Genomic DNA, 23,835 nt, shown 5'->3' with positions numbered 1-23,835 from the left:
ATGCTGGGTGTGGTGGCTCAAACCAATAATTCTAACAATTTGGGAGGCCGATGTGGGCAGATCACTTGAGGTCAGGAGTTCAAAACCAGCCTGGACAACATAGTGAAACCCTGCCTCTACCAAAAACAAAAAAATTAGCCAGGCATGGTGGCAGGCGCCTATAATCTCAGCTACTTGGGAGGCTAAGGCAGAAGAATTGCTTGGATCTGGGAGACGGAGGTTGCAGTGAGCTGAGATCGCACCACTGCACTCCAGCCTGTGCAACGGAGCTAGACTCCATCGCAACAACAACAAAAATAAGTAAAAATAAACACAGCTATATAATTTTCTAAATGCTAAGCCCACATCTGAGCCTGATATATCACACACAAAGAAAGTTTGTTTCCCCCCCCCCAAAATCTTGTATAAAAAGGTGTCTTAGGCTGTATTTGTACTCATATTTTTTCAGCCAAATTTAGAAAAACCAAGTCCCATTTTAGCTTAAGCCAACTATTTCACAGAAATGTATTACAGTTACTTGCCTTTTAAATTTATGAAAGAGATTAATCTCAAGTTTACCCATTTCCACCCTTTGTCCTCAAGAAAAGTTGAATAGAAAGTCATTTTTGGCCAGGTATGGTGGCTCACGCCTATAATCCCAGCACTTAGGGAGGCTGAGGCAGGTGAATCACAAGGTTGCGAGTTTGAGACCACCCTGGCCAATATGGTGAAACTCCATCTCTAATAAAACACAAAAAAATTAACTAGGCATGGTGGTGCACGCCTGTAATCTCAGATACTCAGGAGGCTCAGGCAGGAGAATTGCTTGAACCCAGGAGGCGGAGGTAGCAGTCAGCTGAAATTGCGCCACTGCACTCCAGCCTGGACGACAGAAAGTCATTTTTCTTTTAAAGAAAAAATGTTTTTGAACATACAATATAACATACCTTATTAGCATTATATACAGTAGAAATTTGTGATAGAGAGTTTTGGTTATGTCTTAGATTAAAAAAAAAAAACAGAAAAGGTAAATAAAGTTTCTTCTATTTATACTACTAACTGCATTACAGTTATCTATTATGAAGAGGGAAAAACCACACACAAAAAACAGTAGGCTAACAAACTGACCAAAATAAACAGGTCCACAAAGAAAAACCACTGTTTACTCAAAAACACAAGGGGTATTTTATTGCCTTATAATATCTACAACTTTCTGATTACACTAATTACTGTAAGCTATAGATTTATACAGACCTGAGAGAAAATTACTTTGAGGTTTATTAATTTTTAATAATAAAAATTATTCCATTTGGGAGTTGCAGCAAAAAGAACCTAAAGGGGATTGAGCTCTTCAACTGGAATGTGAATTTACATGAAATATAGAAGACACAGACACTTCTGAAACTACACTACAGGATATAATTACGAAATCCAGACAAGGAGACATACAACAGGACAAATGACTCGGTTTCTTAAAAGAGTAAAATAAATTGCTAGGGAAGAGAAAGAAGAGATTTTTAAAAACCTTTATAAGAAGGTATTTAAAAAAACTTGAGACATTTTAATCAACCACAAATCTGTGAATCTTATTCTGATACAGAAATAGTAAAAGAAAATATTTATGACTATTTGGTGAAGGAATTACTGCTAATTTTTAAAGATGTGAAAATGGTATGGTAGCTGTGTTTCTAAGAAAATAACCCTTAGCTTTTGGACATATGTGATGAAATATTTACACATCAGGTAATATAATGTCTGACTTCTGCCTCAAAATAATAAGAAAGAGGAAAGTGGGTGGGGATACACATGAAATAAGACTGGTCATGAGTTTGTAATTGTTGAAACTGGGTCATGAGGATTCATTATACCTGTCTACTTCTATATGTTTGAAATTTTTCATAACATATGTTAAAAATTCACAAAATAAGTTAAAATATATATATATATCCACAAAAGGCCATGTGTGGAGGCTCATGCTTGCAATCCTAGCACTTTGGGAGGCCAAGGTGGGCAGATCACTTGAGGCCAGGAGTTTGAGACCAGCCTGGTCAACATGGCAAAACTCTGTCTCTACAGAAAATACAAAAATCAGCCAGGTGTGGTGGCAGGTACCTGTAGTCCTAGCTACTCGGGAGGCTGAGACAGGAGAACTGCTTGAGCCCAGGAGACAGAGGTTGCATGAGCCAAGGTCATGCTACTGCCTGCCAACCTGGGCAACAGAGTGAGACTCCATCCCAAAGACAAATAAACAAACAAAAACTCCACAAATAAAAAATATTATCAAATATAACCAAAGGACTAGCATCCAAAGTAAAAATCTATAAACCAGTAACAAAACACCAATAATGAAAGAACAGACTACCTAATTTTTTTTGAAACGGTCAGAAATTTAAACAAGGGCTTCACAAAAAGGCAATCCAGATAGCTAATACCTCAATGAGATGGTATCACACACCCATCAGATTTAAAAAAAAACATTTAAAATGTCTGGTAATATCAGATGCTGACAAAGACTTAAGGCAACTATAAACTTACACATTGTTGATAAGAGTGCAAACTGGTACAACACCATTGAAAAATTATTTTTGCATTATCTAGTAATGTCAATGATGTACATATCCTATGACCCAGCAACTGCACTCCTAGGTTTATATCCTAGAGAAATGAGTGTACAAAGACACCAGCGGACATGCACAAGAATGCTTATAGCAGTACTCTTCACAGAAGCTCAAACTAAAACAATCCAAATGGCCGGCCAAAGTAGAAGAGATAAATAAGTCTGGTATATTTACAAAATGTAATTACTAGCAACAAAGTGAATGGACTGCAGTGACACACACGATGTGGATGGATTTCAAGCATAATGTTGTGAGAAAAAGAAAATAAATAATATAGCCAGTATAACACTAATTATATCATGCTCAAAGCCAGACAAAACTATATGGTATAAGGATATACATATAAGTATTAACGCTATAAGGAATAAGAAGAAAATGATTACCGTGAAAGGAAGAATTAGGGTTAGCTCCAGGAAGAAGGAAGGGAGTTAAGTGGGCGGAAGTTACAGGGTATTTGCTTTATAACAATCTTCAAAACTCTACTTTTCTGCATGCATACTTCTCAGTTTTAAAAGACTGTTAAAATGGAAGAGACTGTAAGGAAAAGCACCTTTTCTCATGAAACTACTTTAGAACATGCTCTCCAAAATGAAACCATAAAGGGAAAAAGACTACAACACAGGATCTAACACATGATAGAGAATCAAAGGGAATCCCCTAAGATGATTTTAAAAGAAGCCTGAAGAACTAACAGTTCAGATTAGAACAGGATTAAAGGCTCCAGGAAGATAGTCTACAAGGGAAAAATAGAGGGAAAAAAAAACTTGGCAGACTACCTGAGTGCTTACAGTCATGAGAAGCAACGTACAGTGTGAATGGAGAGCAAGGGGATAAGTAAACAACCGAAGGAGTAAATTGTTACATCTAGGGAAACACTGCAAACACTCTCCATAGCCACAGGAGTACGAACACTGAGCGATCTGACTGAAAGGTAATAGGAAGATGCAGGGAGGCAAGGATAAGCAGGAGTGGGAGCTTAGTTAAGCTCAATCTTCATCTTTCATTGCAGGAATTCAACAGATCACAAACTGAAAAGTCCAGAAGTAGTATAAGCATGAAACTTAAAATATAAAGGTGAATATTTGAAAAAAAAAAAAAAAAAAAAAAAAGAAAAAAAAAAAACACTATGAAGACATTGGACAACAGGAAGTCCATGATTGTAATAAAAAAAAAAAAAAAAAAAAAACAGCTTTACAGAAGTTGAAAGTGTTTGCCTCAGAACAGAAACCAGTTCTGGTGAAGGCTATGGCAGAAGACTGCCATTCATTGTAAGTCTTGCAAAGTCTTGCAATATTTTAAACATTTACACTATACATGCATATTAACTTTGATAAAAATAAAGTAAAATTAAAATCTAGTGGGGAGCATTTGCTGCACAAACAATCCACATACTGACTACCCCTACAGTTTCAAACTTGTCAGATATATATAGTTAACCTATTTAAATAAAGTTAACAGGTTGAATGAGAAAAAGGCTTATCTAATTTGAACATAACTAATTTGGAATCTGAAAAGTAATAACTAATTATATGGCCTTTTTCAGTGAAAAACACCTTGAAAATTACAACTTAATATACATGCAAAATTTAGCAAATTTATCAAGGGCCATATAATTATTAAATACGGAAATTTTACCTTGTAAAAGTTTCCATATGACTTCCGAATATTGATCCACTTTTTAGCAAAAGAAGGATATTTGATCCTGCTGATTTGGCACTGAATGTTCAAGAATTTACTCATATCCCAAGAACTATAAATTAAAAGAGGAGAAAAAATGGATTAAATAAATGCTATACTATTTTACAAATGAGTATTTTAAATCATTTTTTATTTATATATGTAAACTTTCTCATATTCACACACGACATCAAGTTGAGAAAATTAACCTTGTTTCCTACAAAATATTAATTCAAAATTAAGCTTTAAAAACAAAAAAAAAGAAGTCAAATATATTAATTTTTGTTCACTAATTACTATTAGGTTCATCTTGATTCTTACTATGGTTCTGGGCAGGCTCCTATCTTGCTGAATATTAACTGCTAAGCTTACTTTTAATGCCAGACTTATCGTAGTAAGTTCTTTGAGAGTGTGGTTTGAAATAAAACCAAAAACAAAAAATTGAAAGAGACAAAAGTAGCTGATATCAAATGGTTAAAATACAATCTGTTCTGCTACATGTTTCTATAACACTAATCAATTTATTGTAGTTAAGAAGGACAATATCAACTGTGTGATATGGAAACTGTGTTGGTTCATATGTGGTTTTTCTTAGGCAAGGAGAGTCAGAATAATAGCAGTAGAAATTATAACCTTCTGCAGGAAACTAAAAAAGCCCTCAACTCACCTGCTATACAGGTAACAGGACATAATCCTTTGTATTTTCTTATAATACTGTCAACTATACTACAAGAAAATTAAAAACAAGTGTATGTCCCCAGGATACCAGTGCCTCTGTGCAATTTTAATATCCATTGAGGCAACCTCACCTTCCCTTAGTTGCTTGCCTGGGCTGTCCAAATTATTTCTGGAGGCTCCAATGATTGTTTTTTGATAGTGCCCTAGTTACAAAATTACGTAGGTTGTGAATGATCTGTCCCAGAAAACAAGACTTTAACAGAACTGCATATACTATATTGTGGCAGAAACACCTGTATGCTTTAGCAGAACACTGCTCATTAGTGTTTAAAATCAATAACAGATTTCAAAAGAGGTCCATAAACATTTTCCAAACTTAACAATTATGATGTGCTTAAATTCAGTGCTCTTCTCCTATCATATGTGAGGATCTTTAAACCCTCTGTTGCTAACATCTCAAGTATAGAGGATAATCTGTACAGTTTGAAACAGAAGTTGTGTAGGACACTCTTTTCAACCTTAATGGCCTTACGGTATAGAAGATGCCCTGGCACAATGTCTGTAATCTGTGTTTTAATCTTTCTAATCTTCCCATTTAACCAGTGCTTTTTGAGCATACACCTTAAGTTCAGCACTAAGGTAAGCATTATGGAAGATTATCAGGCATCAAAAATCCTTACTCTGAAAGAATTTTAAATTTCCTTGCAAAAGTCAGTCTTACATATGTACATAAAGATTATATATCAGAATATATGGTCAGATGTCAACATGAATGGTACATATGATAGAAGCTGTAAGATCAATGGGGCTGTCAGGGTAAAACACAAAATGGGCTTTGAAAAATGATAAATTGTTGAGAAGAGACTCTCAGTAGAGAGGAAAGCATAAGTAAGTAAACAGAGAAAGGACAAACCATGTGAATTCCTGGGCCAGTCTGACTAAAGAGGATTAATGGCAGGTGAATTAGATTAAACGGGTCGGGTGGGATGAGATGAAAGGGCCTTCAATGCCAAGCTCGGGAATCTGGACTTTTTTGAGCAAGGAAGTGTCATGATAAAAAGTTATAGGAAAGTCTTTTAGTGTTACATATTTATCTTTCTGTAGTGTTCTAGTCCTGAATTAGACTGTGACCACTGCTTTCCTCCTCTCTTTCATCCTTAGGTGAAAGGAAATATACTGTCCCCTGTGGAGTGAGACTCTAGGGTCTTTAATAATATTTTTGTGATTATTCTAAAAGTTAAATAAGGGTATCTTTAATCTTTAAAAGGTAGATATAAAAAATAATCTTCCTAAATACTTACCCATCTGTTAAAATTGAATATTTATACTTTGTTCCTAATTCCTTCAATTTCATCCAGTCAATTACTTTTTTTAGTACCTGAGGGAAGGTATCAGCTCTGTCTACCTGATCCTGAGGATATAAAAGTAAAATATATAAAAATCAGGGCTGTAGCTTCACGTAGCCCTACAAAATACCCAGACCTAACTTGGAGGGAAATGAACAGTATGAGAAAGGCTGATGCTTTAGATTCATGATTTCCTTGGCTTAGCTCCACCTAAAGTTTCATTTTTAAGAAATTTGAAAAGTTTTATAACCAAGCACTAGGGACTACTTTCAACTGAAATGTATAATCCTCCCAAAATTAAGATTGAAGATCATCCCCAGTGGTTTTCTTTTTACAGGCATCAACCTAGTGGCTTGCTGGACTTCCAGAGAGGAAAAAAGAGAAATCTCCTTCTAAGCTGAAAGCCACAGCTACCTGTGTCTTTTCATCTCAGGTCTCACAGTTTTCCACACCATACTACCTACTGCTGCCAGATTGATCTTCCTAAACATAAATCTGGTCCACCCTATCACTCTCATACTTAAATCCTCCAACCACTCTCCACAGCTTTCAGCATAAATATATGCACGAGACCCTTCATGATCTGGATTGCCTCTGCCTTTCTGGACCATTTTCTTACTAGCCCATACACATCTGAACCATCCTGAACTACCTGTAGTTCTGCCAGTTCACACCAGAAATGCCCAGCCATTCTTTTTTGCCTACCTACCTTTCATGACTCAGCCTAAGTTCATCAACTTGAGAATGTTTTTCCGAGGACAGTCTTTATTCCCTCTGTCATAAACGGAAGACCTTTTCATAGATGTCCATATACTCCAATAAAACACTGATTTATCAGTCCTAACCATTCTGTGACCACAAGACTGACATACATCTATATACACATAAAGATATATATAAATCTTGGCATATATTATAGTAGGGACTCAAATGCATGTGGAGTGAATGAATGAAGGAACTAAATAAATGAACAAAATGCCTACGACATTAGAATAAAAAATCAGAGACCTAAAAATTCATGAAACAGGCTGGGTGTGGTGGCTTATGCCTGTAATCTCAGCAGTTTGGGAGGCCAAGGCGGGCTTGAGGTCAGGAGTTCTTTAAGATCAGCTTGGCCAATAGGGTGAAACCTATCTCTACTAAAACAAAATTAGCCGAGCAGGGTGGTGCATGCCTATAGTCTCAGCTACTTGGGAGGCTGAGCTAGGAGAATCATTTGAACCTGGGAGGTAGAGTTGCAATGAGCCAAGATTGTGCCACTGCATTCCAGCCTGGGCAACAGAGTGAAACTATATCTNAAAAAAAAAAAAAAAAAAAAAAAAAAAAAAAAAAAAAAAAAAAAAAAAAATTAAAAATAAACGCAACATATAAAGTCAGGTTGTAAACAGATACATTCTAAAACTTATCTCTGGCCACATCTATAATCCCAGCACTTTGGGAGGCCGAGGCAGGCAGATCGCTTGAGGTCAGGAGTTCAAGACCAGTCTGGCCAACATGGCAAAACCTTATCTCTACTAAAAGGACAAAAATTAGCTGGGTGTGGTGGCACGCACCTGTAGTCCCAGCTATTTGGGAGATTGAGGCAAGACAATTGCTTGAGCCCAGGAGGCAGAGATTGCAGTGAGCCGAGATCACGCCACTGCATTCAAGCCTGGGTGACAGAGTGAGACTATCTCAAACAAACAAATAAATAAATCAAACAAACTTATCTCCAAGTTCAGTAATGTAACAATTCGTTAATGCTTCATTTTACAAATGAAATCTTTAGATTCATCACTACAATTCTTTAAGAGGAAAGGCTGAGGAAAATGTTATCAGGCGTAAAATTTGCTGTGTTTTTAATTATTACAACATGAAAGATCTTTACCAAGCAAGATATTAATTTAAATTGTTCACAACAATAACAATTTTTTAAAACTATGTTGAAAATAAATCCCTAACTTCATAAACTCTTTCAAACTCTAGAAAGAAGTGGGAATTATAACCTGAGTAATTCCAGTAAGGCTGATGCAGAAATCAGACAGCCGTGTGTTAATCTCTGGTCTTACATACTGCTGAAACGTGTCTTCCTGCAAGGAAAGGACAGCAAGTTAAAGTAATTTATATGACTTAAGATACACAATACATTATACTGACAAATTCAGTTACACTAGGTTATAATTTTATAGGATCTCATGGCATAAACCCTTCTACAGTTTTTAAGAATAATCCCCCACACCCAAAGCACTCTTAATGTTTAAATTAAAAAATCATTTGGTTCACAACTCAAAATAAAGATAAAGCAAGTGTATGGAAAGTAAGACTTGAACCTAAAATTTAAATATTTTCCTGAGGAATAAAATATAATTTTGTTCATAATATTTTAAAACTACAAAGCCTATTAATGCAACCTCTACTTCAAGATACTAAGAGTTTTAAAAATAATGAATTCTTTTGGAGAAATGCCAGTCTTCAGTTATAATAAATTAGCTCTATTGTTCTCTCATTTACTCCTGAATAGTCCTTATTTTCATAGAAAAATCCAATTGAACTAAATTCTAAATAGTCAAAATTTAACTGTATAATACAGGTAATTTAAGAGCTGCAGCCAGGCATGGTGGTTCACACCTGTAATCCCAACACTTTGGGGGGCCGAGGTGGGTGAATCATGAAGTTAGGAGTTCTATACAGCCTAGCCAACATAGTGAAACTCCATCTCTACTAAAAATGCAAACAACTAGACAGGGTATGGTGGTGAGTGCCTGTAATCCCAGCTACTCCAGGTTTTAACCTTTTCAAGAAGCTTTCACAATAGTCTTATTTTATGTTTACAACTCTGTAAACTAAGTGAGGCCAGTATTGTTATCAGCCTACAATCTTTAAGTGCTTTTTCCTCTAGTCCAATAATGCCTCCCTAACCAGAACATACTAAGTCACATTTCAGAAATTAAGGACAATTTCAAAGCCTAAAGATTTAAAGGCAGCAACTATTAATCCTAGGAAGTAGATATAGAGAAAATGACAAAAAATATTCTTTATGACAGAAGATTTAAAAATTAAGTAGCATTTATACTTCCTAAGAATAAATTCTTTCTACACACTAATCTATTAAGTATATGAGCTATACTTAAAGAATTGTAAATGACCAACGGTAAAGAACAAAAAAGAACACTCGAGGTCAGGCACAGTGACTAACACCTGTAATCCAGCACTTTGGGAGGCCAAGGCGAGGGGACCACTTGAAGTCAGGAGTTTGAGACCAGCCTGGCCAACACGGTGAAATCTCATCTCTACTAAAAATACAAAAATTAGCCAGGCAAGGTGGCATGTGCCTATACTCCCAGCTACTCAGAAGGCCAAGGTGGGATAATCGCTTGAACCCAGGAGGCAGAGGTTGCGGTGAGCTGCGATTGCACCACTACACTCCAGCCTGGGAGACAGAGCGAGACTCCATCTCAAAAAAAAATTGAATTTCAAAAGTTAGATACTCTTTACTTACCAGACATATTGCAGAAAAATTCCACTTAACTGAGTATCACAGATAAATTAAGTCTATATTCTTTTAAGTATCACAATTTTGTTTTATAATTTTAAATGAAATTCTTTCAAAAATATATTGTTTAAGGAAGGACTGAAAAGAAAAACGGATGGAAGGAGAGAAGGAGAAAAAGATCAGCCAGCAACACTTCTGGGTAAGAAAATTGGAGCTGAAGTCCTGGTATGTAATGGGATAAAGCGTGCCTGGCATTTTTGAGAATCAGCAAGCAAGTCAGTATGCCTGCAGAAGAATGAGTTAAGGAAAAGAATAGTAAGACAGGATCAATCAGAGGAAACAACAGGCCAGATCATATAAGGAATATGGGTTGTACTGTGAGTTAAATGAGACGCCAGTGCAGGGTTTTGAGCAGAGGAGTGAAATGACCTGACTTATATTTTAAAAGAATTACTCTGGCCACTTTGTTGAGAACTGGTCGTAGGACATGGACAGAAACACAAAGACCAGTTAGATGGAGAATGTAGTAAATCACATAAACGATAGGGGCTCAGACTGAAGTCACAGTAGTTCAGTTAAGTGCCTGGGTTCTGGATCTATTCTGAAGGCAGAGCCAAACAGGAATCATTGATGGCCTGGATATGAGAGAAACAGGAGTCAAGAATGACTCCAAAGTTTTTGAACTGAGCAATTAGAGGGATTCCAACTGGAAAAAGCTTCCATCACCTAAGCTAAAGAAGGCTGAAGATAGAATGGGTTGGGGTAAGTTCAACAGGTTGAGCCATGCAATTAGAGACGTCAAGTAAGCAGTCTGGATTTGGAACAGAGGTACGGGTTGGAATTATGTATCTGAAAGTCACCAGTATAGAGAGAGCTTCTGAAAGCTATGGCACTGGGTGAGATCATCAAGCAAGAGGATGTAGGCAGAGAAGAGGAGCTAGGATTGAGACCTGGGTCATCTGATACAGGGAAGCTGGGAAGGAAAGGAGGAACCAGGAAAGAAAACTGCAAATGGGAAACCCAGTAGGGCTGGAGAAAAATTGAGACCTGAAGAAAATGTTCCAAGGAAAGAGTATTAGAGCAGTGCAGTGTTTTTTTATTTTTTAAGTGAGAATGGCCAGGTGTGGTGGCTCACGCCTGTAATCCTAGCGCTTGAGGAAGTCAAGGCAGGTGGATTGCCTGAACTCAGGAGTTCAAAATCAGCCTGGACAACATGGTGAAACCCTGTCTCTACCAAAATACAAAAAATTAGCTGGGCATGGTGACACATGCCTGTAGTCCCAGCTACTCAGGAGGCTGAAGCATGAGAGTTGCTGGAACCTGGGAGGCAGAGGTTGTAGTGAGCTGGGTTTGTACCACTGCACTACAGCCTAAGTGTAAGATTCTATCTTAAAAAAAAAAAAAAAAAAAAAAAAAAAAAAAAAAAAAAAAAAAAAAATTAAAAAAAAAAAAAAAAAAAAAAAAAAGTGAGAATGGTCAATTTTGCCAGGATTTAGGGTAGAAGTCAAAGATGATGTTGATGAATGATTTTAGTGGAATGATGGGATTGAATACATAGCTTAAACTGAATTGAATTTAAACCCACAATGGTATGAATTTAAGAGAGAATGGGAGAAAAGGAAAGACAAAAACATAAAAATTATAAGTACATATAACTTATGTGAAGAATCTTCCCAAAAAGAGGAACAAAGAAATGGGGTAGCTGGCAGTGCAGTAGGATGAAGTGAAGTTTTTTTTATGGTGTGAAAATAATGTTTGTGTGTAGTGGCAGCAATATAGCAGAAAGTAATAAATCATAATGTCCAAATCAGGGGGAATTGCTAGAGTAATGTCCCTCAGTAAGAGAGAAGACGTAAAATCTAGTGATGCAAAATTATTTGACTTCATAACTGTCATTTTTCCTTCTAATTTACTAACCATCAATCTGCTTTGGATGAGAAAATTATAGAAATAGACTAATTAAGACTGTAACTAAAAGAGATTGTGAACAGCATGAAGAATAACCTATGCATGTTAACTCACAGCCTTTTTATACTAACTCCCAAGTGGGCTGGTGGCAACTGAGGATATCACAGAAGTGACTTTTGGAGAGATGAGATGTTAGTATATTCTTGCTCAGATTTTGTAAGGCAAACAGTATTATTTTAGGGAATTCCTATGACTTCCTGAACAAACAATGCACTGACAAGTATCTAAAGCATACATATTATTTGGCTTAGAAACCAGGGTTATATAAGTCATTTCCCTCATAACCTCTCCACCAGAGAGAGATTCAAAAGTCATTTTTGTAAATTATCATTCTTAGAGATCACACTAGCCCACAGCAGTGGTTATCAAGCCTAACTGCATATTAAAATCAACAGAGAAGCTTCAAAAAAAAAAAAAAAAAAAAAATGCTGATGTCAGGGACCCTATCATAGAACTAGCTAAATTAGAATCTCTGGGACTAGGGCCAGGCATCAGTATCATTAGTATGTTTTTTTATTTTTTTACTTACCAGGAGATTCTGATGTCCACACCCAGATGTTCTAAGCAAACGGAAAAAAAATTTTTAACTTTAGCTACTGCAAAAAGCAAGCAGTAGTCTCTAAAATTGCTTTATTATAGCTTTTCTATTAATCAAGCTGATATAAAGTTCACAGCAAAGAAAAAAGCTTACTTCAGAAGTCTAATTCTAGGTAAACAGCAAATGAGGTCTTCCACATTACCAGTAAACACCAGAATAGTTGCTGCTAGAAATACAATTAAAATATAAATATTCACTTACTATTTCTAAAGTATGCGTATTCAGTAAAACAACCGGAAATTCAATTATTTCATGTACAAACTCAGGTGGGTTTCCTTCTTCACAAGTGGCTTCAAAGTCAATAATACAAATGTAGTCATAGTAACTGTCAGCACAACTGCTCTCTTTCAACATCAGCTTCTGCTTCTTATAATAGTTTTTCAGTCTCTTCTTTAGTACATCCTTTACTCCTCTAAGTACAAGAAGAGTATTTACACTTAGGTAAATTTTATAGTCAAGAATCAAAACTCTTACCTGCACTGGGTTGAAACTGACAATCACTGCATAATTTAGCAAATACTAGCTAAAATCAGTGTAAGAAAAGCAAGACTCAAAGCTAAGTTAGCAAAGAACTAATTAAAATAACATGTTTATTATAACATTAACACTTTCCTTCGCAGTTAGTTTTTCATTTTAGTAGCATATAACAGCATTTTCTCCAACATATACTGGTATTTCAAACCATAAACATTGTCAGCATATACCACCAACACAGTCACATTGCCTTATATACTAAGATAACATATATGATACATTGAAATTAATATTAAATTATTCTACTGGCCAAATATAAACTTAAGAATATGAAAACTCATGTTGAAGAGATCATGTTATCTCTTTCCTTTCTTTTGACTTTTGTAGGTTAGTCAACTCAAAAGATTCATATGAATATGAAAGCGTTATGAGCCTAGCATATAAAGGTGAATGTCTGTTGGCTACTTAACTAGGACAACTAAATCAGAATACGCTTTAATAAACTATGTCCAGAGGAACATCATCATACTAGTAGGTTCTTAACTACAAGTAAGTTTCTAAATTTATCATGGGTAGAATATGATTTAGGGGATTTTAATACTACAGGTAGCTTTAAAATTTCACAGGCCAGGCACGTTGGCTCACTTTGGGAGACTGAGGCAGACAGATCACAAGGTCAGGAGTTCAAAAATTAGCCAGGCGTGGTGGCAGGCACCTCTAGTCCCAGCTGCTCAGGAGGATGAGGCAGGAGAATGGCTTGAACCCTGGAGGCGGAGGTTGCAGTGAGCCGAGACTGGGCCATTGCACTCCAGCCTCAGCAACAGAGTGAAACTCTGTCTCAAAGAAAATTACACACACACGCGCGCACACACACACACACACTCTCTCTCTCTCTCAACAAATGGAGTAATGGGGAGGAGAGAACAGCCTTCCTAATAGATAACAATGGTTGATCAGGTGATCTCATTCTTCAAACAGTATTTTTCCAAAAAATTAAGTCATAACCAGTGTTCAGGCTTCTGTGTTATGTAAATGAATCCTATATGGTCTGCAATATGAAGTGGAAGTAAAAATAAGAGAATCTAAATTATAATTAATGTGTAGGGCTAAGTATCGTATTTTGGTCATATTAACAATTAATGGCTATTTTAAAAACTTTTTAAGTATTTTATTTTCCTTTCTAAACTACAATTAAGCATTGAAAAAAAATCCTACCCATGAAAATATTAATAATCAACCAGTTAGCTATTTTAAGTCAAAATGTCTTAATGTTGTTTCTTTGCTTCAAGTTTTCCAAATTATCAAAACCTAGGGAGAAAGCTGCTTAACCCCTTTCATATAAAGGCACTGCGAATGACGTCTGTGTCATGTGACATCTTTGGATTACTTTAATTTTTGTTGTTGTTGTTGTTGTTGGCAGGAAGGTGTAGTGGTGGTGGGGTAACTACATTTACCGGAGTTGTCTGCAAAGCTAATGGCAGGACAAACGTAACTAGTTGCTCTGGATAGAACCTGTTATCTTCAACATCTCCTTTGCTCTACCAAATATGCAGCGTGTTTGCCAATTCCAACTCAGAAAAATATCCAGAATCTGGTTCTCCTTAATTCTTTCTGCTATGGCTTCCATAAGCTTCGTGGACTATGGCAAATGCCTCCACTACCAAAACCCTTCAATTCGTTCTTTACCTTACTTGAGAACTGAGCACGAATGCCAACTTCCTGCTTTAATATCTTTGGTGGCACCATTCTGCTTACAAGGTAAGATGCAGAGTTCCTTCACAACTTGGCTACAATCTATCATTTCAGTATCATTCTGAAATGTTCCTGAGGTACATGGTGTAATGAAGACAAAATATGCTAATAAAGTCATGGTCTCCGCAGGCCAGATGGCTCACATTCATAATCTTTACACTTTGGGAGGTGAGTGGATTACTTGAGCTGGAGTTTGAGACCGGTCTGGGCAACATGCAGAAACGCTATCTCCACTAAAAATATGAAAATTAGTCAGGCGTGGTGGTGAATGCCTGTAATCCCAGCTACTCAGGAGGCTGAGGCAGACAAATCGCTTGAACCCAGAAGTCAGAGGTTGCAGTGAGCTAAGAACACACCACTGCACTCCAGCCTGGGGGCAGAGCAAGACTCTGTCTCAAAAAAAATAAAAAAAATTTAAAAGTCATGTTTTCAGTATGTGTAGTACACTTTGATGTCCTATAACTTTGGTTGCACAATAGCTGAAGAGAAGGCAAGATCATGTTGCAGAAACCATACAACTTACAAAAGTTTCTGTGTTTTTGTCTGAAATACCCTCCTTCCCTTTTCTGTCTGGCACATTTCAAATGCCATCTTTCTGAATTCCTGAGAAATACTCTCCTCTGTATTCTCATGCTGTACCGGGCCAGACCTGCAATATAGCTTTGGCCACTCCATATTGTGATGATTTCTGTATGTTTTCCCAAAAGACTGAGATTGCCAAAGTGGGGAACATATCTGTAGTTACCTTTATAACTTCAATGCCTAGTGCAGTACTTAGAATTCAGTACAGGCTTGTTGAATAAATGCATAAACATACATCTAGATCTCCAGCTCCCATGCAAGCCAGGAATAAGCAACTAAACTTCACACCTGGGAAGGACAAAAATTTTGCTCAGAAAATCTTCTGCAGGTTTCAAGTTGTACCTTCATAACGGAAAAAATTGGGGAAATGGGAGTCAAAAATTTCTTCATAAATTATGATGTAGACAATCTAGAAAAAAAAGTATTTGTGCTCTTTTGAAAAGTAGTGAAGCTCTATTTAAAAATAGACAAAGAATACTAATTATAAGAGAATTATGATTCAGGGATGTCTTGAAACAGTAAGAGTTACCACCTATTTCATACAGGCCATTTTTTTCTTGATGCCTGGCAGTTCTACTGTTTATAAAAAAAATCTATGCACTTTTCTGGACTCCAAAAGCCATTCCTGTCCCATGGCCCAAATCAATGTAAAGTGATCTATTTTGCAAAAAAATTACTAAAAACTTAGGTATGTGTATATCTCAGTGAAGTACACAGTTACTAAGTTTTCTCATTCAATATACAGTTAAACATAATGCACGCCATCATTGTAATTATTTTTTAGAAACTAAAACAAAACAAAAAAATATTCCTGGTAAGTGAATGATGTTTTTAAATTACTGTACCTGGTTTCAAACAAACTTCTTTATTTAAAAAAAAAAAAAAAAAAAGAAAAACAATCTCACCAATATAACTATCCATCATGTAAATGAGCAACTGAAAAAATGAAAAACACACTTGTCATGAGATAGATACTCCTATACATTGCCAGTAGATCATTAAAACATTCATAGACTTTGATTCAGCAGTCCTATCATCTAGAAGACGGACAGAAATAATCAGAGTTGCACATAAAAAACGTAAATTACAGTTTTTTGAATTGTTAATAGGATCATGTCGTTGTGGTAGGATTACAGATGATTTTTAATATTTCAATGTTTTCAAGACTTTCTAAAATGAGTATGTACTACTTTTATAAGTTATTTTTAATTACCTGGTTTCAAGCTTGAATTCTGAAAGCTTAGCTCTGAGTTCTTCCTTACTCATTCTATTAATACAACCATTGGTAATGGCAATCTCTTTGTAAACTGGGTCACTGAAGTCACTCGCACTGGAGGTAATGAACTTGGATCCTTTTGTTTCTTGGCCATCAAATCTACACTGATTTTTCTATTAAAAAAAAAAAGATATAGTTTATAAATAGTACAAACACCACAGACTTAAAGAATCAAACTTCTGAAGCCTCTTCATGCCACATGTTCCATGAAAAGTGCTCTCTGCAGTTCATGGAGGGAGGAAAAGATAGGAAGGAAGAAGTGTCTCCAGTACAATTTACCCTGCTCTATTCTGAGTCACGAGGTTTTCAAAGGAAACAAAGCTAAGTGAAAAGAGGACTGGTGTTGGGAGTCAACACCACCTCAATAGAGAGCCCCAGCTGACCATTTACTATAAATAGCAGCATGACCTTGGGTAGTTACGTATTGGCTTCTGATCTTCAATTTCCTTATCTGTAAAATGGTATTTGGTAATCGTAAATAGTGGTTGGGCAGAATTATTACAAAGATTAAATGAGATTATGTGTATTGGGCTCCTACACCCACAGTAGCTATTAATGGTAACTATTAATATCACAAGCTATACAACAAAGCCTTCACAAACAATATTCTAGTATTTACAAATGAACCTATTTGTAAATGAACCTTTATGTTATACATGTATAATGAATTCCTGAGAATTTTTAAACCTGACTTCATTTCATAATGTTAACATTGCCCAACATAAAAACAAGATGAACTGCGAATCTAATTCAAAGCTTCCTAGTACTTCAAAGCAAAGAAGGAAATGCATTTCATTTCGAAACTCACATTTTCCAAAAGTTATACTTATGTCAGCTATCCAGAAGAACTACAGAATCATAAATCTTTTCTCTTTTCATAAATAAAAATCCGTTAAGAAAAAACATGACTCGATTCTATTTTCTCCACAGGTAGTCTCAAATTACTATTACATTAAGTTCCAAAGACGCATTTATAAGTTAATTATTTTCCACATGCAATATCATAAATATTAACTATGTTCCAGAATTTTCAAAAATACTTGGTACTTACTATTAATCCCTATTAAAGCTTGTTACCTTAGTTAAAATTTACCACATTGTCCTCATGTAAACCTTAATTAAAGATCAAGGAAGGATAATCACAGAGAGGCCATGGTCCCTGACTTAGAACTAACTGATCCTGATGGTTCAGGAACTATTTCTTACTCTAAGCTCTCAATTTAATGCAATACACATTTACTGGAAAGGTTATGGTAGGTAAGATGCCAGAGTACTCAAGAGTCACTCTCACCCATCTCCTTTTAGGAAGAGGTAAGCAGTTCCAATGTGTGAACTGTCCATAAATTAAAGAATAGCCACACTAAGGTTTCTTGTTAACAATGTTAAGAAAAAAAAAAAAAAAAAACTAATAATTCGCTTTCAAAAATATATTACATTTACAGTAGATATCTCTCTACTTGATCACAATTTAATAAAAAATTATCTTTTGACTTTAAATTTACATTGAATTTTAAACTTCATCTTTAGGTTAAGATTTAGGTCAACATTAAGTAACAGTTCGTCTACCAAAACAGATGTCTTAATTAATTTAAGTAGATTTTCTCTTTGGGTAAATCCTCTTTCTGATTCACTTGTTAATTCTCATCCAAAACTGTAGCTACAAAAATTATTCCCAAGTAACACTTAGGCCTCGTCTATAGATGCTATAAATTACGACTTATATAAAGAAAAATTTGCTTCCTTTCCAAGGTCCAGTTCTAGATCTCTTCCCTTCTAGGGAACTTCTAGGGACAGCCAAGGTCCAAACCTCAGAAATCAGTGTCTCCTCCCAAATTTCACATCTACACTAATGGTTCACAAAGAAGGATGCTCAGATCAATCCGCTACGGAGTAGAAAGAAAATACTAAAAGCAGTACTTGTGTTGTTAATCTGCAGAAACACAAAATTAGTTTACGAAATACATACTTATATATGCATCAGCATCCACACCAGTATCTACGTCCATCTATCACGTGTCACATACAGTATTGACCATATATTGAAAAAAGTGACAGATTCCACAATATGGAGAGAAACATTCACCTTCGCAGAACCGTAATATTTTGCAATATTCACATGTCCAATTAAGTGGATGTATGGTTTATATTATCTCAAGAGAATCTTTTACATTACGGGATATGTCAATGAAAATCTTCTATACCAACAGAGGTTTATTACCTTGTGACAAAGTACTTTTAAACCGTTGTTGAACTTAAAGATGAATTACATATATTCTTTTGCAAAGACAGGTATTCTAAAATTGCTGTCCTCTTCTTATTGGGAGGGGGACTGGAGCTTGATTTTTAGCATTTTTTTAAAATGAATACAAACTGTTGTTGCAAGATAAAGAAAATACATTTTAACAGTAGCTAGAAGGTAACTGCTTGTCAAAAGAAACTTTTTCTGTATAAAGAACATTTTGAAAACAGGTGTTTTGGAGATGCCTCTATTATTTAGTTGCCAAAAGTCTAGGCACTACCTATTAAAAAAAGAAAAGGAAAACCCCTGCCTCTGCACACTGAAGAAAAAACTTAGAATTTTTCTTGATTGAGGTTCTTCCAAAAAGAGTTCTGATGAAATTTGAAACTACTCATTCAAAATATAAATATGCAATAGCTTCTATTAGCTTAGAAAAACAACTAGCATTAGAGATGATGAAAACTTACCACCTGAATTCAACAAAAAACTTCGCTTGAGATTGAAAAAAACTGTATCATGGCAAGGCGTTGTGGCTCATGCCTGTAATCCCAGCACTTTGGGAGATTGAGGCAGGCAGATCACCTGAGGTCAGGAGTTCAAGACAAGCCTGGCCGACCTAAATACAAAAACACAAAAACAAGCGGGTCGTGGTGGTGGGCTCCTGTAATCCCAGCTACTAGGGAGGCTGAGGCAGGAAAATAGCTTGAACCTGGGAGCGGAGTTTGCAGTAAACCAAGACCATACCATTGCACTCCAACCTGGGCAATAAGAACAAAACTCAGTCTCAAAAAACAAAACCAACCAAACAAACAAACAAAAAACCTGTATCAATACTATTATTTCCTTGAGACAGGGTCTCACTCTGTCACCTAGGTTGGAGTGCAGTGACATGACCACAGCTCACTGCAGCCTCCACCCACGGGCTCTGGTGATCCTCCCCACTCAACCTCCCTAGTAACTGGGACTATGGGCAAGTGCAACCACACCTGGCTACTTTTTACAAAAAAAGAATTTATTAGCCAGGCGTGGTGGCTCATGCCTATAATCCCAGAACTTTTGGAGGATGAGGCAGGTGTGTCAGGAGATCAGGACCATCCTGGTCAAAATGGTAAAGCCCTGTCTCTACAAAAAACACAAAAATTAGCTGGGTGTGGTGGTGTGTGCCTGTAATCCTAGCTATTTGGGAGGCTGAGGCAGGAGAATCGCTTGAACCCAGGAAGCGGAGGTGGCAGTGAGCTGAGATCGCACCACTGCACTCCAGCCTGAAGAGAGTGAGACTCCGTCTCACAATTAAAAAAAAAAAAAAAAAAAAATCATTATTAAGAGCATGCAACAGTAAGTTTTTAACAATTACTACCGTCACTAAAGCCAATTTGGAACAGAGACCCAGGCCTTAAGTAGCTGTAAAAGTGTCAAGATTTTGAAATACAAAGAAGCATATTCAAATACACTTCTTTTATTAAAAGTAAACCTTGAAATTTATTTTAAAAACCACTCACACGATAAGATTGACACAATGTATCTCCGGTTGAAGCGGGAGGCAGGTGGAAGAGTGGTCTTTTTAAGAGAGGGCTGTGTAAGTACTCTTCGAAAGTTAACAATTATAGAAGGAGAAAGATAATTGCAAATATCCGAAGGAAGTACAAGCACGGCAAAAGGAACATAGAGACCCTTAACGAGAAAGACCTTCCTTCCAATGTAAAAGAACACAAGGAAGCAAGGGGCACTGAGAGCAAAAGCGAAAAACTGTGTGAGCTGCAATTAGCAACTGAGGCAGGCACCAGATCCTGCAGAGCAGCAAATAGAAGTTACTAAGGAGGGGAGTAAGCCAAACTCATGTTATTAAAAATGTCATTCTCGCTGCCATATGGAAATTGATCGTGGACTTAAGGAACAAGAGCTAAGGCACCTGCTGCAAATACCCACTTTATGAAGTGCTCAACATGTTTATTATTAGGAAAAAAATCAATTTTAGTATTCAATCACTTACAATCTGCAGTGCTAGTCAACAATTACATTCGTTAAATAAGATGATAATAAGTTTCAAGACTGTTCTACAACTGCCACTGTAACTAGGTTCAACCAATGAGACGTCAAAATCATTCAATCAATCGTATACTATGTTTATATGAGAAAGCAAGTAAATAAGCAAAAGCAGCAGAGACGATGCTCCACCTAAAAGATATAGAGAGAGCAATGAGGGAGGCTGGTGGGCGTTTAATTAAAAAAAAAGTTATGAAGTGACATACCTAGAGTACGTGGTGCGATTTAAAAATATAAAGCCTTGCAAATTACTCATAAGGGCTAGATGGAGAGACAACAGCAACCGTGAACATAGAATGTTTAGAGCAGAAATCCCACTTAGAACCTATTAACCCAGTGTTGACAGAACTCCTGATCTTGACGATTTCCTCCCACCCAGAAAGTGATTCGGCCCTGAGGGGGCTTCAAGACAACCATCCCAATCATCGAGGCAGGTGGTCCTGATCTCCTGACACACCTGCCTCGTCCTCCAAAAGGCTCGGGAGCTGGGCACGGGGGAAGCAGCTGGGCTTCAAGGGCGCGCAGCTGCACCTTCTGCGGGACACCGGGGAAGAAAGCGATGCTGAAGGCGCTTGGAGTCCCCGGGCAGCGGGCGCCGACAACCGGGCCCGGGCCGCCTGCTCACCTCAGGACTGGGATGCGGCGACTCCTCCCCGCCCTCCAGCCGTGGCGATTCCTGCAGCGCGGGAGCCACGGCCTCGCCGCCAGCCTCTTTGCTCTGTGGATCCTCCATGCCTGCTGTCACGTCAGAAGAGAGCTGCTGAGGCAGGACCGTCGCTCACTCTCACTCCGTCAAGCCTGAAACCTTAGCCTTTCTCAGTTGAAAAATTACCGGGCTCGCGTTCCCGCGGCGGCGGCCACACAAACTCCGGCGGCCACCTCCTACTTCCGGGAGCGTGTGGCGTCCACACGCCGAGCAGGCGCAGTGAACGCGCGCGCGCGGAACGCCAGCGCCGCAGCCCACAGTGGGAGGGAGGAAGAACCGGAGGAAGGCGCGCGGGGAAGAAGATGGGGCGTGACCGGCCGTGGGCGGAGCTAGTGCGGGTGGAAGTTGCGCGAGTCGCCAGAGGGTAGCACCAGAACGGATGATCACGTCAGCGTTTCCTGAGAAGGAAAAAAGTAGGGCGAGTGGGGAGATACCATAGAGAAAGATGTTTTCAACCATAAAAAATAGCATGTATAAAACAATTCACGTTTTTCATAAGGAGTTTCCTAAAACTTCCGCTGCTGGGCAAGAAAAGAAAATGGGTCTGGACTTAGTGTCCCGCTACAGACAGTTAGCAAACAGGACAAAATATAGGACACAGCTCGTCAGTCATTGGATAACAGACCGCTGTGGACTGTTTGAGAGAAGAGAATCAAAAGGAGCCCTATAGCTCCCTGCCTTTTTGCCCGGAGGCCATTTCCAGTCTGTGCTGCCTAGAAAGAAAATCAAATGGAGACCTAGGATCTCCTCGGTTGAGAAGACAGGGATTGGAGTTGAGGAAATTGGGGTAGGTAGCCCAAGTGGGTTGGAATTTGTGGGGCAGAATTCTGGAGAGGAGGGAATTACATGGGAAAAGAGTTTCAGGAATCTGCTTAGGAATACCTTTGAATCTTTAACAATAAAAAAAGTAAAAGACCACAAGACCAGGAGGGAAGTATGATTAGGGAGCAGCAGTACACCAAACAGCGATCAGAGCTCACACAGAACTGGGAATTAAATAATTCCTAGCAACCAGAGTAAGGAGATCATTGAATACCATGGAACCTGCACTAGTAACCTCAGAAGTGAAACTGCCATTGCAAAATTATCATTGAGACAGTGAAAGTGATCGGACCTAACCAACTCCATCTTGCTTTTAACCTCCAAGCTATCTTTATTCATTCCTGGGTGTAGGCCAAACTAACATTGGGAGGAACTTAGTGTATAGCTTAGAGTTTAAAACAAAAGTGATAGCCCTCTTCTTGCCTGGGGGCTAGTCTGCTTTTGTAGGACTAACAAATTAGCCGAAAGATTAGAAATTTTGATTTAGGAGTCATGCAGCTGCAGGCTATAAGATTTTAACCCTCTCCAAATTGTTCCTGGGGATAATATCACTATGGTAAAACCTGTAAGGGTAATTGCTGAGTTTAAAATGAGGAAACTGAGGCCAGTATAAGAAAATTAAATGCCAATTTATTCAGCTCCCGGGCGAGGTTCTCTGGTCCGGGGAAACGGGGCCAGAGAAGTTGCACTGACTTCTTAGGGCAGGGGGTTTTTATGGCTAGGAGGAACAAGCAACAGCTGGGTGCTCTGATTGGGTCCGGGGGAGCGGGATTGGGACTGGGAGGGCCGATATTGGTTGGCGGGTTGGCGGGCGGGTTTTCCGGTGCAAGAGCCGGCCAGGGTTGCATTAGCCCTCCAGGGGAGCCATGCGCAGAGCTAGGTGCCGAGTGCAGAGTCAGGTGCTCAGTGCAGAGATGGGTGTGTTCGGCCTCCCAGAGAGGGAACCAGCCTTACAAAACCTAAGTCTGTGCTTGAGACATTTTGCAGACCTTACACTTGAATCAGCTGGCACCACCCAGATTGATAAACTGGCTCACCTGATGTTGGGGCCACCCACCCAGGAACTGACTCAGCGCAAGAGGACAGCATCGACTTCCTATGATTTTATCTCCTGCCCAACCAATCACCACTCCCCACTCACTGGCTTCCCATCTACAAAATTATTAAAAACCCTGATCCCCAAATGCTCAGTGAGAATGATTTGAGTAATAAAACTCTGGTCTCCCACACTGCCCGCTCTGCATGAATTACTCTTTCTGTATTGCAATTCCCCTGTCTTGATAAATAGGCTCTGTTTAGGCACTGGGCAAGGCGAACCTCTTGGGCAGTTACGAAAGTGTCATGCCTCAATGATATAGGATAGCCCTAGACAGCAGGACCCAGAGCATCAGCTACTGTAGAGTCTTCAAACGTTTAAAAACAAGCCCTGAAAGTATCAAACTACTCTGTAAGTAACCTAATTGCCTATAAGAACAAAGTCTGATACTCTGAAAGACCACGGTAAAATCTAGGATTCAGCAACATTAAATTCAAAATGTGAGACATCCAATCAAAAGAGACACGCAGCACTTGGGGATGCTGAGACGAGAGGATTGCTTGAGCCCA

General features: G+C 38.0%; 1 protein-coding gene across 2 annotated transcripts in view; it reads right to left on the bottom strand.

Moving 5' to 3' along the window:
* The window catches only part of ERI1 (exoribonuclease 1), an 80,017-nt gene extending 58,327 nt beyond the window's left edge, over window positions 1–21,690 (bottom strand). For both annotated transcript variants that reach the window (XM_037740933.1, XM_017535686.2), the window contains exons 1-6: window positions 21,328–21,690; window positions 16,358–16,533; window positions 12,538–12,748; window positions 8,284–8,367; window positions 6,254–6,363; window positions 4,233–4,347 (exon numbers count right to left, since the gene is read on the bottom strand). In XM_037740933.1, the coding sequence (XP_037596861.1) occupies window positions 4,233–4,347; window positions 6,254–6,363; window positions 8,284–8,367; window positions 12,538–12,748; window positions 16,358–16,533; window positions 21,328–21,435 (804 nt within the window). In that variant the 5' untranslated portion in view covers window positions 21,436–21,690. The remainder of the gene's footprint in view (window positions 1–4,232; window positions 4,348–6,253; window positions 6,364–8,283; window positions 8,368–12,537; window positions 12,749–16,357; window positions 16,534–21,327) is intronic.
* Between the last annotated feature and the right edge of the window lie 2,145 nt (window positions 21,691–23,835).

This window comes from Cebus imitator, unplaced genomic scaffold (genome assembly GCF_001604975.1).
Source record: "Cebus imitator isolate Cc_AM_T3 unplaced genomic scaffold, Cebus_imitator-1.0 Scaffold5, whole genome shotgun sequence".
NCBI classification, from domain to species: Eukaryota; Metazoa; Chordata; class Mammalia; order Primates; family Cebidae; genus Cebus; species Cebus imitator.
This window is presented reverse-complemented; position numbering and strand designations above follow the sequence as displayed.